The 18,484-nt window shown below is 38.1% G+C and overlaps 1 protein-coding gene across 1 annotated transcript in view; it reads left to right on the forward strand.

The window, feature by feature from the left end:
• The window catches only part of LOC105993486 (cytochrome b-245 heavy chain), a 38,616-nt gene extending 36,672 nt beyond the window's left edge, over positions 1 to 1,944 (forward strand). The window contains exon 13 of the mRNA XM_013026754.1: positions 277 to 1,944. Coding sequence (XP_012882208.1) covers positions 277 to 403 — 127 coding nt within the window. The 3' untranslated portion in view covers positions 404 to 1,944. The remainder of the gene's footprint in view (positions 1 to 276) is intronic.
• Positions 1,945 to 18,484: the final 16,540 nt, after the last annotated feature.

The following is an 18,484-nucleotide window of genomic DNA, read 5'->3' on the forward strand; positions in this document are numbered from 1 at the left end:
TTTCTTTGTGGTAGAAGTTTCTAAACATTTTGTTTGCATTTCATTTTCCAAGGAAGTTAAGTGCCTTTTGAATTATCTAGATGTCTTCACAGTCAGAACGGAAGCCCCGCTTCTACAGAGTAATCTGAACTCTTTGGCCATTTGTGGAAAAAACAAAGGAACAGAGGGAACTTGGCCCTGGAGCCTCTAAGCAATAAGTCCACCCCCTCCCACCTACTTTGTTAACTAGCACATCCCAAAGTCTGAAACTAATTTTTTTTTCTTTCTTTCTCAAAGTACCAGAATAGGAGTTTTCCTCTGTGGACCTGAAGCATTGGCTGACACACTCAGTAAACAGAGCATCTCCAACTCTGAGTCTGGCTCTCGAGGAGTACATTTCATTTTCAACAAGGAAAACTTCTAACTTGTCTCTTCCACAAGGAAATAAATACAAGTTGTGCTGCCAAATTACTAAATAATGCTGGTTGTTAACACAAGTTCCTGCCCCTAAGGGAGAAAAAAAGGCAGGAAAGGAAACATAAATGTTGCATTGAAAGGGATGCCAAAGATTGTCTGCTAGTGATCAGTTACATGTATATGCTTTTTAGTTTTTAGAGCACTTGTACAAACATTATTTCATTTTAACTCTCTCCTTTGCCAGAAGACCATATGGCGAGGAATCCTGGATTCATTTTTAGGATAATAAAAGGGGGTGTTCCAAACGTTCTGTGGCTTCCTTAAGATTATGAAGCCAAGATTAGATTTAGGTTACTTGACTCCAGGTTTGGTAATCTGTCCACAACACCAGGCTACCTTAAATTTGTTTTTAGAATCCTAACACCCCAAAAGAGGATTTTATCATTTCCCATTTGATGTTATCTTTGTTCTTGTTATTGGCTTTTTGAAGATTTTTTTTTCAGACAGGAGATAATATGTGCTGAAGGTGACCTTAATACCTGCTAGTGACAATATTCACATATCACAATATTCTAGCTTACCCATATAGTGGGCCTAACTGAGTTAGAGAAAATATCTACCAAAGAATACTAGACTTATTGGAGTTACTGTAGTACTCAGCATTTACCATGGTGCTTGGCAGAGTGGCTACTGAAGGAGTTTGTTGAATGAATGAATTAATGAAGAATGACATGTAGAACTATACAATTCTAGAACAGAGTTAATTTAAAGCCTTAGTGAGAATTTCCTAAAGTAATAATGTCTGCTATGCATGGAGACCAAAGGATGGTGACTTCATCAGAAGTACAGAAAATGTTTAGAATATTAATCAATATGAAAGCCAGGAAGGCTCCTCACATTTTTACATGAGGGATGGAGAATGAAGGATGAAAGCAGAGGAAGGACCTCCTCCCTTAACACTGGCTCTTCTAATCCTATTCTCTGAGCTATGAAAGAAGAGCACACTTGTGTGCTGCTAGAAATGGTATCCTGCCGGCCCTTGAAAGTTTTATATTTAAGAATCTTAACAAATATGTATCTGATGATCTACATCAGGCTGAGAGTCCATCTCTAGTTTAACTTAGATATCAACACAAGTGGTTTGTGTATGTATGGCTGATGGTTTGATTTTATCATCATTGCCCTCATCCTCATCATTACTTTCCTGAAATATATATCCTAGATGAACCTCCCCAGATAAGCATGTAGATATTAAACTCACACCCAAAATAATGTTCTGGATATCAACAGAACATGACTAAATCACTACCACTTTATTTGCCCTATCCACAGGTACTTAGAAATATTCAGCCTTGGTAAGATCAGAAGACTTGTGAGGGGAAAGGGAAGAAAAGTGAGGGAAAGGAGAATGAGAGAAAGCAAAATAGAGAAGAGAAAGCAGGGGGAGAAGGGGAGAGCAGGTCTCAAATTGGTCACTTCCAATCCCAGATTTCTCAATTTGTATGTACTGCTTCTAATCAAAGAAGGCATGGAAATTTCATTTTATTTTGATTATGGATGGTATTCAACCTTGAAATTCTGATCACAAATTGTGAAGCTGGCTTGGCATTTTCGTGGTACTAGGATGAATTAAGAACTCAGTTGGCCCTTATGGTTTTTTGGTCTCCTACTATCCTTAAGCCAGTGATAGCTGGTTCTGACAAATAAGGCCTTATTATTTGGGTGCACACAGAAGTGCATCTCAGAAATGTGCAGGAAGGTTAATGCTTGGAGAAAGAGGTTTGGCCTCTTTATATTGCACGCCAGGTATTCATTCATTTATTCATTCAACATCTATTGTGTTATAACTATGACCAGGTGCTGTGTATTTACTTTCAATCCTTTTTACCAAACTATGACCTTGAAACAGATTCAAGTTCAAAGAAATTTGAGCAGAGCTAGGCATGGTTGTTCCTTTCTATAAACCTAGCTCAGATCATGGTAGGCCCTGAGCAAAAGTTTAAGACCCTATCTGAGGAACAACTAAAGCAAAAAGGTCAGGATAAGTAGCTTAAATAGTAGAACATTTGCTTTGAAAGATAAAAGCTCTGTGTTCAAACCCTAGTACCCTCAAAAAAAGAAAGTAAGTGGATAATAAACAAATAATGAGATTTAGCCCTTTCTAACTTAGGCACATGAGTAAAACCTGCTCCATCTGTTTTTCTGAGAATGTTTCTCCAGAGTTCTCTATGTTTGACACAAATTAGTTACCAAAATGGAGAGCTCTTCCCTGTGTTACTTTGGTTATAAGATTAAAAATGCCATTTTGAGAACTTCTTTCTTTAGTGTTCCCCCAAACCCCAAACCTCAAACCCCAGCCACTCAGCTATCAGCTGGCACCTGTGAGCATGGCTATTTTGGGGGGGGGGGGTCTGGTCGTGGGGCCTGAACTCTGGGCCTGGGCGCTGTCCCTCAGCTCTTCAGCTCAAGGCTAGTGCTCTACCACTTGAGCCACAGCCACTTCTGGCTTTTTCTTTTTTGCTTATGTGGTGCTGAGGAATCGAACCCAGGGCCTCATGCATGCAAGGCAAGCGCTCTACCACTGAGCCAACTTCCCAGCCCCGAGCATGGCTATTTTAGCATTTAGTATTTTGCATTTGGTAACAGGTATTGAGAGAATAATTAAAGCAGTGTTTTTCATCTCAAGGCTACAAATACTTTTCTTAATTCTTCTGCTTTTGAAATACTATGTGTATAAAATGTCAATACTTGCAGGCACTATGTATGAATCAATTTGGAAGGAAAGGTGATCTGAGCGATAATTCTTAGGAAATGCTATTAAAATTGTGCTTAACTACTAAAATCAGTAAATTCTTCTGTGTCTGTGTTATTGACCTTGGTATATAAGGGTGAAATCAGCCAAGAAATACTTTTCTCTGCCATGGTAGTGCTGAGATTCTTTGTGTCCTTGTTGTAACATGTCATGCCAAACACTGGATAACTATGGGTAAGGAAGGAAAAATGGAGGACTAAGATCTATGTCAATAACTTAATGTTCCTCAGAGTACTGATACAAGGGAGTGTCACTCCACATACAGAAAACAATTTGAAGGGGCTGGGAAGGTGGCTCAGTGGTAGAGCGCATGTCCTTGCATGCATGAGGCCCTGGGTTCGATTCCTCAGCACCACATAAGCAAAAAAGAAAAAGCCAGAAGTGGCCTGTGGCTCAAGTGGTAGAGCACTAGCCTTGAGCTGAAGAGCTGAGGGACAGCGCTCAGGCCCAGAGTTCAGGCCCCATGACCAGATCCCCCCCCCAAAAAAAAAACAGAAAACAATTTGAAGACATAGAAGTCCCAGTATAATATCTTTTTTTCAATTCTACTAATCTTTCATCTTTTAACTGCATAGTTGAATGTTATCGAGTCAGATTGTGGACATATGTTCACAGTTCTGTGTGAGCCATTGTTCTAAATGAGTCAACCAGTTATAATCCTAACTATTTAGGAAGTGCATGAAGCTGTGGCTATATGTTCCTGCAGTAGTCTGCAAATGTTTTCATGGACAGAACTGGTATTACCCAAGAGAAATAACAGAAAGAAAAATATTAGCAAATATGTTTCACTATGCCAAACGGTTACTTATATTTCAGCTAATATTTCAGTAACACCACCAGATAGCCATTTAATCCCAATTTTGTTGAAAAGAAAACCCTGTCCGAGAGAAGATAAATGATAAGCAAAGGTCCCACAATTTGTTAACATTTAATCCCCCCCTTTTTTTTCTCCTAGCATCGTCAATGTAGAAGGTGAAAATCATGCAGTAAGAACAATTGGCTAACAGTGGAAGTACAAACCAAAGTTCCTGGTATCTTAGTTTAGAAACACTGAATAACCCAATTGGTGACAATTTTGCTTTTGTTTTTGGTGCTGGTCAAGGGGTATGAACTCAGGGCCTGGGAGCTGTCTCTGAGCTTTTTGTGCTCAAAGCTAGTGCTCTGCCACTTGACCCACAGCCCCACTCATTTCCTGCTTTTTTTTGCGTTGTTAATTTGAGATCAGAGTCTCACAGACTTTCCAGCCAAACCTGACTTTGAACCACGATCCTACGATCTAAACCTCCTGAGTAGCTATGATTTCAAGGGTAAGCCATTAGAGCCTGGCTAAGTTTACCTTTTAAATTAAGATAAACTAGCATCTATTGAATTATTGGATTAAGTTGAACTATTTGCTTGGAGGAAAGATGACCCTAGCGATTCAATTTAAATTTACTTTTTATACACACATACACACACACACACACACACACACACACACACACACACACACACACATATACTTATAAAGAATTTCAGGAAATTACCAGTTAGTTTGCTGTGTTTGTATGCAGTGTACATGTGTGTATCTATGTGTATGCATATGTATTTGAAAATTGTAAGATGAAAATTATGGGAGGACAGAATTTCTCAACTATAAAACGCTGTTCTGCAAAACATAAACTGCTGACAGAGTGCAAGAAGTCTAAGCACTGGAGATTTCTAAAACGTGGGGAAATGATCAACCAGCACCTGGAAGTCTTTTCAAAACTGTAGTCTCTTACGTTAATGGTGGTGATGAAATAGTCTAAGCAAGTGGATGTTCCAGGTAAAATGACTAGTAGTAGATTAGAAAATTTCAATGAATTTGGTTCAAAGCCAGCCCTGGCAGGAAAAATCTCTGAGACTTATCTCCAATAACCACCAGAAAACCAGAAGTGGCGCTGTGGCTTAAGAGGTAGAGCGCTTGCCTTGAGCTGAAGAGCACAGGGACAGCACCCAGGCCCAGAGTTCAAGCCCCACGACCGACAAAATAAAAAATAAAAATGTAGAGTTGGCTATGTTCTCTACATATTTGCCCTCTAAATTTCATAACTCAGTAAATCATCTTTCTGCAGGCAAACTCAGTATTATTTAATATACATATAATTATGAATCTTAGAAGAAGACTTCTATGCAACTGGGATTTTTGTTGACTTAAATTTCTGTTACTGAAGCAAGAAAACAAAGCGCTCTGGAATCTTTCTCCACGACCCTAAGTATTCCATGTTGTAATGGATGTTAAGCTATGATACATGAAAACACCACCACTAGGTTAGCACTATATAACCTCAGATCTGGGCAAACTGGCTAGTTAATGCTTAGTAGAACTGTGTTAAGACTTGAATTCATCTGTAAAGCAGTCAAGTCAAAGCTAAAGGCACCAAGGTGAAATATTAATAACAAACCTAGGAAGGTAAACTGTGAATCTTTATTTCTAACTTTGATCTAACTTTCCATATTGGAGCTATTGTTTTTAAGTGGTATTGACAATGGTAAACTTCTTAATTTAAACATTATATTTTAAATTATGAAGTTTACATGAAAACCAACATTTCACAAATGCACTTTAAGGCATCAGAGTTAATACTCTAGACAGCAAATGGCTTCTTGAACTCACAACGCAGGTAGCAGTTAATTCGAAGAGGATATTACTACTACATAAGAAATTAATTTGAATTTGCAGGTATTTTATATAAAGCAAAAAATAAAAGACCTTGCAAGTTTGATATCTTTAATATTTCTCCTAGAAACAGGTGATGTTTGCATCCATGGTGAATTTTTATAATCTACTGCCTTATTCTAGTTCCACTGAAGAAACTAGTGTCGGTTGTTAGAAACTCAAAACTAAATTGTCACTCTGATAACTTGCTTTGCCTCCACTAAAGTAAGCTGAATAAGCTGGTAAGTAAGTAAGCTAGATAACCCATTCCAGTTATTACTGCAATTGCTTCTCATGCAGAATTTTGTTTTTAAAGAAAGACTACTTTCACAAACACCTCTGTGTCTTATGCATGGTCGGCACCAGCATAATTACAAGATAGCAGAGGTAGTAGTAGCGAGGGTTGCTCTGGTCAGCCGGTGGATCTAAGATGTAGGAAGTACAAGTACAAGATGTGGACAGTACAAGTAGCCATAGTCCCTCCTGAATGGCCATTAGCAATTCTGACCAGTGCTGAAGAAACAAACCAAAGACCCACACCCACAATGTATGTTATCCTTAACTTTTGTAGACTATGCTTTATGGGTGACCTTTTGGTTTCCCCAAAGGGCTGATACATTTCAACATTTTGAAAACATCAGTGTTAACCTTGAGTTGGCAGATACAACCTGTCCAACCGTTGTTTGGTACTTTTCAATAAAACTATTGAAATGCAAAAAAAAGAAAATTTCAATGAATTATGATTAGAAATTTTCAAGGAATTCCTCCAAATTATATGAAGAAACTAATTCCAAAATTCAGTTCTGTGGGTAAAAGAAGCACTAGGAAAGGTAGCACATGGGGTGAAGCCACTGGGAACTAACCACAGGAAGACTCTGTTTGCGTGTGCTTTGGAAAAAGTCCAAAATACCAGTTTTGCTCTAAAGAACAGACAGCATGATTTATATAAAAATTTAAGTCCAAAGATCTTCATAACTCTTAAAATTACATTAAACTATGAATCAAGTTTACCACCACATTAGATCACTTGATTTCCAAACATTAATTCATTTTCATTTATACAATTCTCAATTAAGTAAAAGTCAATTCACTAACACATGCATGCCATGGAAAAATGTAAGCATCTGTCAACTGGGGTCAGATGAGGACAACATAAGGGAGAAGGAATGAATCACCTTAGTCTTTACCAAGAATCTTCTGAACAAATCTCAGCCTTGTGTAGGTTGATAAGGAGAAAACACATGTTATCTAAACAAAGATTTTCCCAGGGGCGGTGAATGTTTCTGTATTGGCTGAAAACACTGAGGAATGGACTGAGGTAATTAGAAGAGCAGCATAGCTATCTCATCACCCTATTGTGCAGTTGGGAGAACTGCAACAATCATGGCTAAAAAAAATCACACTTGTGACCAGTGTGCTTATGACTTTACTGCCCTCAAAGGCAACAGTAATTTTGACTACAATCTCCTCACAAAGGAAGCTGCAAGATAGCTTTTCAGAATATGAGATTTTGTATTTGTGCCATCTGTTTATGTAGAGATGATTGTGCAAAGTAAGCCCTAATATCTAGTATTGATCTCTGTTTTAATCAGTCACAATCAGGTTATGCTGCAACAACAAGCAACTCCAAAATCTCAATGGCTGAAAGCAACAAAATTTTATTTATTACTATATTACATGGCTATTGCATGTTGGCTTCTTTAGCATTTTCCTCCCCTAAGTACCCAGGCTAAGGTATGCTCCATCTCCTTGCTGTTATTGTATATCAAGAACTCTGCATGCTTTATCTAATAATTTTCAGAACAGTTAATATCTCAGCTTGTTGAAGGAGAAAATTCAAGGCACCGAGATCCTAGGCAATTTCTTCAATATCATGCATCTGGGAAAGAGATTAAGATTTTAATCTGAACTGTGTTCCCCATACCCTTAATACATCCTTTGAATAATGACAAAAAGTCTCAAAGAAAATAACTGGAGATGCCAAAACTCACTGGTATGAGAAGAGGTCAGAGTTTATCTAAAATTTTAATCTTGGAGCCAGGTGCCAGTGGCTCATGCTTATAATCCTAGCAACTCAAGAGTCTGAGATTTGTGGATTCTAATTCAAATCCAGCCCAGGCAAGAAAGCTCGTGAGACTGTTATCTTCCAATTCACAAACAAAAAACCATTAATGGAGCTGTGGCTCAAGTGGTAGAGTGCTAGCCTTGAACAAAAAAGCTCAGGGAACAGTACCCAGGCCCTAAATTCAAACACCAGAACTGAAACAAAAAAATCTAATCTTAGAAGAAAATTCGAATTTTAAACCTAGAATTTTAATTAGTGACAGTATTTAGAAACAAAATTAGGTCATGATGTTAAATAAACAGTTAAAATTGAGTGTGAATAACATGCGCTTATTTTAGCAAGTCCATTTACTTGAAAAGATACTTAAAGCATAGTCCTTAAATATACTGCAGCATGCTTTCCAGTTCTAGTCCTGTAGTGAATCCTGGAATGCCTTGGATTATCTATGGTTTGGATACAAAAGCCCCAATGGGTGGGTGGACAGCTAAGATAGATGGTCAACCCCAGAAACTCCCAAAACAACAACACTAGCTAGGGATAAAGTATTCAACACATTCCATTTCATTTTCAAATGATAAAATAGAACCCTTATTACCTATTTGGTTCTATTTTGCATCAAACTCTTTCTTCCCAAGCTCAGTGACATTGACCATCTTGATGCCCTTCAAACATCTCAAGATCTTTACATTTATGCCTCCTTTGCCTGTATAGCTCTTCTCTCTCACATATTTGTGCGGTTTATTCCTACATATCTTTTACATTTCAGTTGAAATTTCATCTTAGAGAGGTCTGTTCTGATGATCCCATATCAAATAACAGTATGTCCTATCATCCTTTCCTTAACCCTTTCCTCTCCTTAATCTTTCTCTAGCCTCCTCCCTGGATTTATTATGTGTTCTTAGTTTTTATGGCCCTCATTACCATCTGAACATATTATTTACTTCACTCGAATGTAAGCTTCATGAAGGAAATAGCTTTGTTCATTTGTTTTCTTAAGAATTCTGGTAACTTTAGGAGATAGGGCTAGATCAGGTAGGATGCTGGAGGCAGATCCTTGGTAGTATCTTTTTTTGTTTCTTCTTCCTGTCTACCATGAGGTGCAGAATCCCCTTCTCCACAGGTTACTATCAAGAGCTTGGAGCCTAGCAAACATAGACTGAACCCTTTGAAATCATGAATCAAAATAAATCCTTCCTTATGTTGCTCTCTCAAGTATTTTGGCCACAACTTCATGAAGGTAACTAAGACAGGCTGTCTTGATGAGATCATGAAGTACCAATGGTTTTGAGTAGAGAAGTGTCATGGTCACTGTGGCTACGGTGAGGATGTTTCTTCACTGGAATCATTATTGTCTGGCACATAGTGAACATGAAGCAAATACTGCATGAATTGCTGCCTTAACTATGTACAGCATGTAAAAAGAGACCAGAAATAGAAAATGGGTCATGGAAGGCTGAGGAGACCTGGAAAGACTTACAAATGAATCACAAATGAAAAATATAGAAACAGTATATATACATGTATATGTGTGTTTGTGTGTGTATGTGTACATATATGTACTTAAGGGATTGGGAAATGTGATTACAGGGCAATGAGTTTAAAGTGTGCCATGTCTTACATGCTTCTACTCCCTTAATAAAGGAGTATTTTTTTATTGTAAAGGTGATGTACAGAGGGGTTACAGTTACATAAGTAAAGTACTGAGTACATTGTTTGTTAAACAGTGTTATCCCCGTCCTTGTTTTCTCCCACTCTCCCTCTCCCCACCAAGTTGTAAAGTTGATTTCCAACATAGTGTCTAGTGAGTATCTCTGTTGCATTGGTTCACCCTTTGTCCTACCATTTCTGTGATTCTCCTTCACTTCCCCAAGTCAGATAAACTTATATACAAGACAAAGGGTACTAGGTAGAGCTGAAGACCCATGACCATCCATTTCAGGTAAGGGGCCAAAGTGGGCAGAAAGCCCACTTCAAAATCTCAGAGTACCAACTTTAGTATATCTAGTACATAATCAATGACCTCCTACTGTCCCCTGGTGGCAGCACAGCTGAACTGCATGCAGAAACAAATTCCTTGAAGATGAGAAAGCAAAACAAAAAATTCCAGGTAGTATCTTTCAAAGCCTATTCTAATCGTGTGTGTGTGTGTGTGTGTGTGTGTGTGTGTGTGTGTGTGTGTGTGTGTGTGTGTTCCTTGTGATAAATACCATCCAATGTTTATCCTCCAGAAATCTGACAATGCTTCTTTACTCCTTTGAGTTCAGCATCAAAGGGATAGAATACAATACCCTGGCAGCTACGTTTAACCATAAAACATAGCCCTAATCCTCTCCTACTCCTGTGTTAAGTGTTTGCAAGTAAACTCTTTTTTCTGGCTAGGAGGTTGACATGGGCAATCTTAAAGTCTTCTCCAAATCTAAGACTGTACCACTTTATGGTGAGCCATTCTTAGTCTATGTCCTTCTACACTATGACCTTGAAATCCCAAATTTCTTCATCTTGACTTTCACTTACTGAAGGCATTCCACATCCTCCTTGCACTCTTCATTGTATATGCTTAACTTCTACCTAGCAACACAGATTTTGCTCCTGAGTTAGTGATTCAAATTTTACTCCTCAAGTACTGGCCATAATTAACTCCCTAAGGAAATGGTTTTCTAACATGTGAATCACTGGAGGAAAATGTTCAAAGTGGAAAATTCCAATCTGCCAACTCACTGTCTGACTCTGATTCAGCACATCAAGGACAGACAATCTTGACATTTTCACTTTAGCTTGCATTGTGTGTCTCCCCATTGTAGGTGATCTGCAGACTACCCTGGTGTTCTGGTTTGAATATGCATTTCCCCCCCACACACACACACAAGCTCATGTGTTAAACACTTGGACCCCAATTGTAAAGTTGGGCCCAAATGCAGAATGTAGGTCACTGGAGATACAGCTTTAAAGCTTTTACATGGACACTATTCCCTTCTTCACTCTGCTTCCTGTCTGCCATTTGGCAGGATGCCCTGCTGATTCTTGCTGCCATGAGCTGAACAGCTCTGTCTCCTTATGGTTCCAGAATCAGGTAAGCCAAAAACTGTGGACCGAAATCTCAGAATCTATATACTAAAATCTTTCCTCCTTTAAGTCATTCTTGGGTATTTAGTCACAGTGACAAATGTAACTAGTATATTTTGGAAGTACTGGTAGGATAACAGAAGAGGATAACTAAAGTCTCGACTCTGAAACTGTCCTTAACCCTAAAAATACAAGCATTTGAGAATTTGCAAGTGCCATATGTAGAACTGAGCTTGCTCATCAGATATGTTCCCATATATTGATATGGAGAATATGACCCAATGTGGCAAATGCGTCTGACTGAAGTTGCTAATCATTTTTGTTTTGTCTTTCTGACTTCAGGACCATGGGAAACATTGGCCAAGCTTTTTGTTGAAACTACTTAGCAGAGGATCTGTTGGTAGCAGTATTAGGGCTCAAACTCTGGGCCTGGGAGCTGTTCATTACCATTTTTTTCTTTTCTTTTAGCAAGACTACCACTTGAGCTACAGTTCCACTTAAGGCTTTTTGCTGGTTAACTGGAGATGAGTCTCAAGGACTCTCCTGTCTGGGCCAGCTTTGAACTGAAATCCTCAGATCTCAGCTTCCAGAATAACTAAGATTACAGGTGCGAGCCACCAGCATCCAGCAACTACAGGACTTTTAAATCTGACTCAACTTAGTTCTAAAAATGCCCCAAAACATATAACATAAGGGAAAAAAGATGCTAGAGAGGCTTCTAAACAGATGCAAAATGTTAATTTAGCATCAAGTATCTATTGGACATTTGCCATACAGATTAGGATATGACATAACACATATCTAAATATTTATTAGGTTTTTGGTTCAGCGTTTTTTATTGTATAACATGAATGTTTAAAAGGGCCATATCTGTCCTCTTTGTTTCATAAATGAATTAAGTACAGCATAGACAAGTGAGATGATTCTTGTAAAATTATATAACCAATTGGAAGTGGAGCCACAGCTAAACTTCAGGCCTTCTTATACTTTCAAGAGCTACTACTGAGCACAGACACAAAAATAAAGAGTATCAAGAAACTGATCCTAGGGCTGGGAAGGTAGCTCAGTGGTAGAGCGCTTGCCTTGCATGCATGAGGCCCTGGGTTTGATTCCTCAGCACTACATAAGCAAAAAGAAAAAAGCCGGAGTGGCGCTGTGGCTCAAGTGGTAGAGCGCTAGCCTTGAGCTGAAGAGCTGAGGGACAGCACCCAGGCCCAGCGTTCAGGCCCATGACCGGACTCAAAAAAAAAAAAAAGAAAAAAGAAACTGATCTCAGCAAACATGCATCTTATGATTTTAAATCCTTCAACAAACTTTATTCAACATAACAAATGAGAAACATGATGATATCCCTAATAATGCCCCTTCTTTCAAGTTCTACACAGAACATAGTAGCACATATATACACACACATATACACAATTATATATAACAAGAAGGGGAGATAGGATATTCCAAGCATATAACTATGATCACAATATTGTTGTATGTTTTAGAGACGTTCTGCTCTGATTCACAATGAATTCCGTTTCAGACTGATAACTTTAAAAGCCTAGCACAGGCATCTTTAATAACTTCCTTGTATTCCTAAACACAATCAAGTTAACGATCAAGGTTAATCACCATATGGTAATGAAATTTCTTTGTACAATTAATTCATGATAATAAAAGAGGGAAGAAAAATTGACTATCACAGAAAGCAATTTGTTATTTGGGGGGACGTTTGAACTCAGTGCTTTGCACTTGCTTTGTTGGTGCTCTACCATTTAACCCACATCTTCAGTCCAGTATTGTTTTGGTACTGGTTCTGGGGCTTGAACTCTGGGCCTGAGCACTGTCCCTCAGCTCTTCAGCTCAAGGCTAGTGCTCTACCACTTGAGCCACAGCTCCACTTGAGACACTCAGACTTTTCTGCCAGATTGGCTTTGAACCACAATCTTCAGATCTCAGGCTTCTGAGTAGATAGGATTACAGGGGTGAGTTTACCAGCAGCTAGCCAGTCCAGCTTTTTTTGGGGGGGGGTCCAGTCATGGGGCCTGAACTCTGGGCCTGGGCGCTGTCCCTCAGCTCTTCAGCTCAAGGCTAGCACTCTACTACTTGAGCCACAGCACCACTTCTTTTCTTTTTGCTTATGTGGTGCTGAGGAATCGAACCCAGGGCCTCAGGCATGCAAGGCAAGCGCTCTACCACTGAGCCACCTTCCCAGCCCCAGCCCAGCTTTTTGATAGCTATTTTGGAGAGGGTTTCATAGACTTTTCTGCCAGGGATGGATTCAAATCTTGACTCTCTGCTTCCTGAGTAGGTAGGATTATAGGCAAGGCCACCAGTGCCTAAGTGCAATTTGTTTTTAAGAATTTAATTTTCTCTCTTATCAAAACAAAATATTAATTGTTAAGTCCTAGAAGTAGAACAATTAAGATGTAAAAGAAATTCAGATGTAACCCAGATGTAACCACTTCCACCTCTGAAGTGTTTGTATTTTATGTATGGATAACAGGGTGTTTGTGCAGATTTTTTTATAGTGGCATTGAGTGGAACATGGGAAACCGTCTAAGAGTCCAACAAGAAAATTAATGAATAGTACTATGTGTACCATATGATATATCTGCTAAATCCAACAAGGTGATTGCATCTACTAACACGAAAAAAAATAGCAGGGTATATTGTTGCATAAAAGGACAAATCGGTAGAATAGTATGTATTATATAACTGTAAAATATTGATACATATGTTTATATAGATGAAAAACTAAAGTCTGGGATCAGGCATATCAAAAATGACAGTAGATTTTTTTTGTCTCTTGGGAGTGGATGGGGATGTGGATGTGGAAGACCAAGAAAAGGCAAGATCGAGAGCAAAAAATATTATATTTTCATTATATGGTAATGTTTTACATGAAAAAGCTATTCACATATTATATAATTTAAATTGTTTTAAAAACATAGAATTGTGCTGGGCATTGGTGCCTCATGCCTGTAATCCTAGTTACTCATGAGGTTTAAAAGCTAGCCTAGGCAGGAAAGTCTGCATGACTCTTATCTCTAACCACTGGGAAACCAGAAGTGGAGCGGTGGCTCAAAGTGGTAGAGTGTTAGCCTTAAGCACAGAAGGGACAACATCCAGGCCCTAAGTTCAAGCCCCATGACTGACAAAATACATACAATTGTTTTATTTTAAAACATGTGACAAATAAAGTATGAAGTTTTGTTCCATTCTGATAGTAGTAAGGATTAAATTCAGCACCATATACTTCCTAGGCAGGTATTCTATCACTTGAGCCACACTATGCTGCTAGCTCTTTTATGCCTTGATTTTTTGAAGATAAAGGTCTTTTTGTGGTTCTCCTGACTAGGGACAACAGGTTTATGCCAATGTACCGAGTCACTGAGCCTCTCCCATATCTTGTAGAACATGAAAAGCCACTGTGCCCAGCCACTAAGATGGAAACTGTTTATATGTGTGCCAGTCCTAGGGTTTGAACTCAGAGCCTGGACATTGTCCTTGAGCTTTCTTGCACAAGACTAGTGCTCTACCACTTGAGCCACAGCTCTACTTCCAGCTTCTTTCTTTGGTGCTTAATTGGAGATAAGAGTCTTACAAACTCTCCTGCCCAGACTGGCTCCAAACCATTATGCTCAGATCTCAGTGTCCTCAGTAGTTAGGATTACAAGAATGAGCCACTGGCAACTGGCTAAGATGAAAACTTATGATTTAGAGCCAGCCTTGAACCAAGATTCCTCCATTTCTGCCTCTTAAGTAGCTAGGATTACAAGTTTCAGCCACTGTGTTGTTGATTTTTAATTTGCTATTACAAACAATCTGGAAAGTTCTCATTTGCTTTTTCCTTTTCCTACTCATGTTATTTCTGTTGTATAGATCCAGATGCTGCAAAATTGCCTCCAAAAAGAGCAAACAAATGAGTCATAGAACATTATTTCTGTGCGAACTCCCTAGTCTACATTATCAGAGTTGCAACAATAGCAGCTACACCCAGATATACTGACTTGGCCGTAAGCCCAGACCATAGCTGACTTCATTTCCTACCCTGCGCTTATTGACCATTAGTGGACCAAATACAATGTCTCACTAAATTATCTAATCTATGGAAGGAGCTGTGATGTGGAGGGAGAAACTACAAGACACTTAAGATATGAAGAAACAATGTAACTGAGACAAGCTAATCACCTATATGCTGCATTTGACCCACAGACATGTTTACTTTGGTACATATAATGCTGAGTACAGTGTTTTCAAAAGTCTGAATCGGTATTAAATATTAAAAAGTCCCTAACCCCCACTCATGATATTTTCTTTCCATGTGCAGCCTCAATTAATAGAACATTCCTGGTATGTTTTTCTCTTTCATTCACACTTTCTATGGCAGGTGGTGGGGCTTCTTCCCTTCCTCTTTGTAGTAAGCTCCCAAGAGAATGTTTCTGCCTTCAACTAGGAGACAATTCTAATTTTGGAGTTTAATATGAGAATAAACAGTTGTCCCCAAGGAACAGAATGATAATATATTGATATTAATTTATTTTTTCTTGACTCCTACTTGATGCTGAACTAAAGACAGCCAGAAGTAGTAGGACATATACATAATCTTAGTACTCAGGAGGCATAGGCAAAAAGGTTGGGAGTTTGAGGCCAGCCTGGATTACATGACTAAACTCTGCTTCAACCCAACACAACACAACCAACCAATAAGACTAAAATCTAAAAGGATTATACTATTGATGGAGCTTCCTTAAAGAAACATCAGTGTTGAATAATACTGTGATTTCAACATGGAAGAATTATTCACATCTTAATATTTGATATTGTTAATAGCTAGAACACTGGATACCTCTGAGTAATTGTTTCTAAATGATGACAATGGTTGGTACTGAGACATAGCTTCCCTTTTGGAAAGAGCATGTACTACCCAACTCATTAATGTCTTATCTATTCACTAATTTTACTGATAGATGATGTACAAGTGTGCCAATATTCAGTAGCATGTGATGATTAAGTTATAAGAGACAGAGTAACATCTGTCCACATCATGATCATTGGAATGTGCCAATGTTATTGGCAAAAAGAATTTTCCAGATGTAATTAAAGATCTTGAGAATAGGATAAAATCCTGGGTGTGTGCATATAATCACCAGGTTCTTAATAAGGAAAAAAAGTGGAGGCATGAGGTTCAGAGACAGAACAGGAATCAGAGATCAGAGAAAAGATCTGAAGATGGTAAATTGATGGCTTTGAAGATGCAGGAAGTAATCACCTGCCAAGGAATACAAGTAGCCTCTAGAAACTAGTAGGACAGAATCTCAAGAATACCACCTTGACTCTAATCTACTAAAACTATTTGGAATTTTGACCTCCAAAACTGTAAACAGATGTGGTTTGGGGGTACCAAATTATAGCAGCAACAGGAAACTGTTGCTTCCCAAAAGTGCAGGAGAAAGTCAAACATTTCTTATACCCATATCTCTATTGAAAGAAGAAAAACGGAAACTAGATTAAGGAGACTCTATATTTCAATAATGTGACAGAGCATTTATTTGTAAAATAGCAGTTGATATAGTTGATTATTATTTACCCAAGTATCCAGTACTCATTTCACCTTTCATTAATGTATTCATTTTTGTTTGAAATAGAAAACACTTTCCTCTACACCTGATGTGATTTCAAGAAAACTCTTCCAATCTAAGTATATTTATATCCTTGCTACAATTAATCATTTGGCCATCCTTATTTAAGAGAATCAATGTATTGAATTTTCTAGATTATGACACTGACATTGCTGGACATATGACCTGATTTTTATCAGGGCATATTGCCTGACCTGGATAGGGAGAACTTTGAAGGCATTTCTCATAGGGTTTTCATCTTTTAAGGATGCTGAAAGGGGGTGGTCACCCACTTCTCGCCACCTTTATGGAACATATATATGATGTTAGTGTTGTTCCAAGGGTCCATATGCAGTCTCAGTTTTATTATCCTCAAGAACCTTAGAAACCACTTGGGGAAGAGACATTCATCAGGAAGCAATTAGAGGTATTTCTAGCCAGGGTTAGAGTGTTAATATGTTGTACATATCCAAGGAGTGACATTAAGTCAGACCAGAGTTTACAAATAGTCAGGGTGGGTTAGAATTTCTGGTTAACTCATTTCGAATATGGCCATCTAAATGTGGTAAAGGGATCAATGTTTAATATCCTTGCACCAAGAATTTCATGAATAGGGAAAGCGAACTTTACAGAATTGCTCAACATTAGACTCATCATTATCTTTAGTCTTGTTTACAAAACAAATTCCTCTTGAAAGATTTTTAACACATGGGGAGGATTTTCCAATTCATCTCTCCTTTGCTTTGGGATCTGCTATAAATACCTTTCCATAAAAAGTCACTGATTTTTTTCTCACACTTTTTTAGACAAATATTTTTGCTCAAACTTTGAAAATACAATCCTAATTATCTTACTTTTAACATGTAAAGATGAATGCAGGTAGTGAAAATAAACTCAGTGACTCATAATTAGGTAACACTCAATTTGGGAAAAACAGCAGAAAAGCACTTTTTAACTAGAGAAAATGTAATAAGATGTTGCCATCATTTAGGCGGTATTCCAGTACTTTACAAACATGAAATTATAGCTTTACAAAGATTTGCATTAGTACTTACATGTGAATACCCTAATTTTACATGGTTAAAGTCTTTAATTTAAAAAAAACAGCAACAACTCAATTGCAAGTTGATAAGTAGGACAACATTTTTTCCAAAAATAATTATTAAAAGCTAATAATTATAGAATATGTTTTACACTGACTTTTTTAACAAGACATTTTGTCTTAAAACTCATAAAACAGAAGGTGTTAATTATTAATAGTGGACTTGGACTGCTATTTTATTTTTTGAGACAAGGTCTTGCTATGTAGCTCAGGCTAGCCTTGAAATCTTTGTGTAGCAACATTAGCCTCGAACTTGGAATATTTCTACTTCAGCCTGCCCACAGGTTGCTGTTTTACAGTGCTTAGTTTGCAACAATATATTTATTTGGTTCCATATTCATTTCCCCACATTTCTTCTGTTTATAATTTGTTATAGAAACTGAGTATGGTGGCACATGCCTGGAATCTGGGCACTCTGGGAGTATCACAAATTTCAAGTTATCTTAAGATATATAGTGAGACTCTGGATAAAAAAGAAAAATGAATTCTTTTTTGTGTGTGTGCTGAGGCTTGTACTTAGGGTCTGAGCACTGTTCCTGAGCTTTTTTGCTCAAGGCTAGTGATCAATCCACTTGAGCCATACCTCCACTTACAGCTTTGGGGGTAGTTAATTGGAGATAAGAGTCTCATGGACTTTCCTGCCTAACCTGGCTTCATACCTTGATCCTCAGATCTCAGCCTCTTAAGTAGCAGGATTATAGGCATTATTAGCCACCAGCACTCAGCCTGAAAAATAAATTAAGAGTAAGCA

This window comes from Dipodomys ordii, unplaced genomic scaffold (assembly GCF_000151885.1).
Source record: "Dipodomys ordii isolate 6190 unplaced genomic scaffold, Dord_2.0 Scaffold96, whole genome shotgun sequence".
Lineage (NCBI taxonomy): Eukaryota > Metazoa > Chordata > Mammalia > Rodentia > Heteromyidae > Dipodomys > Dipodomys ordii.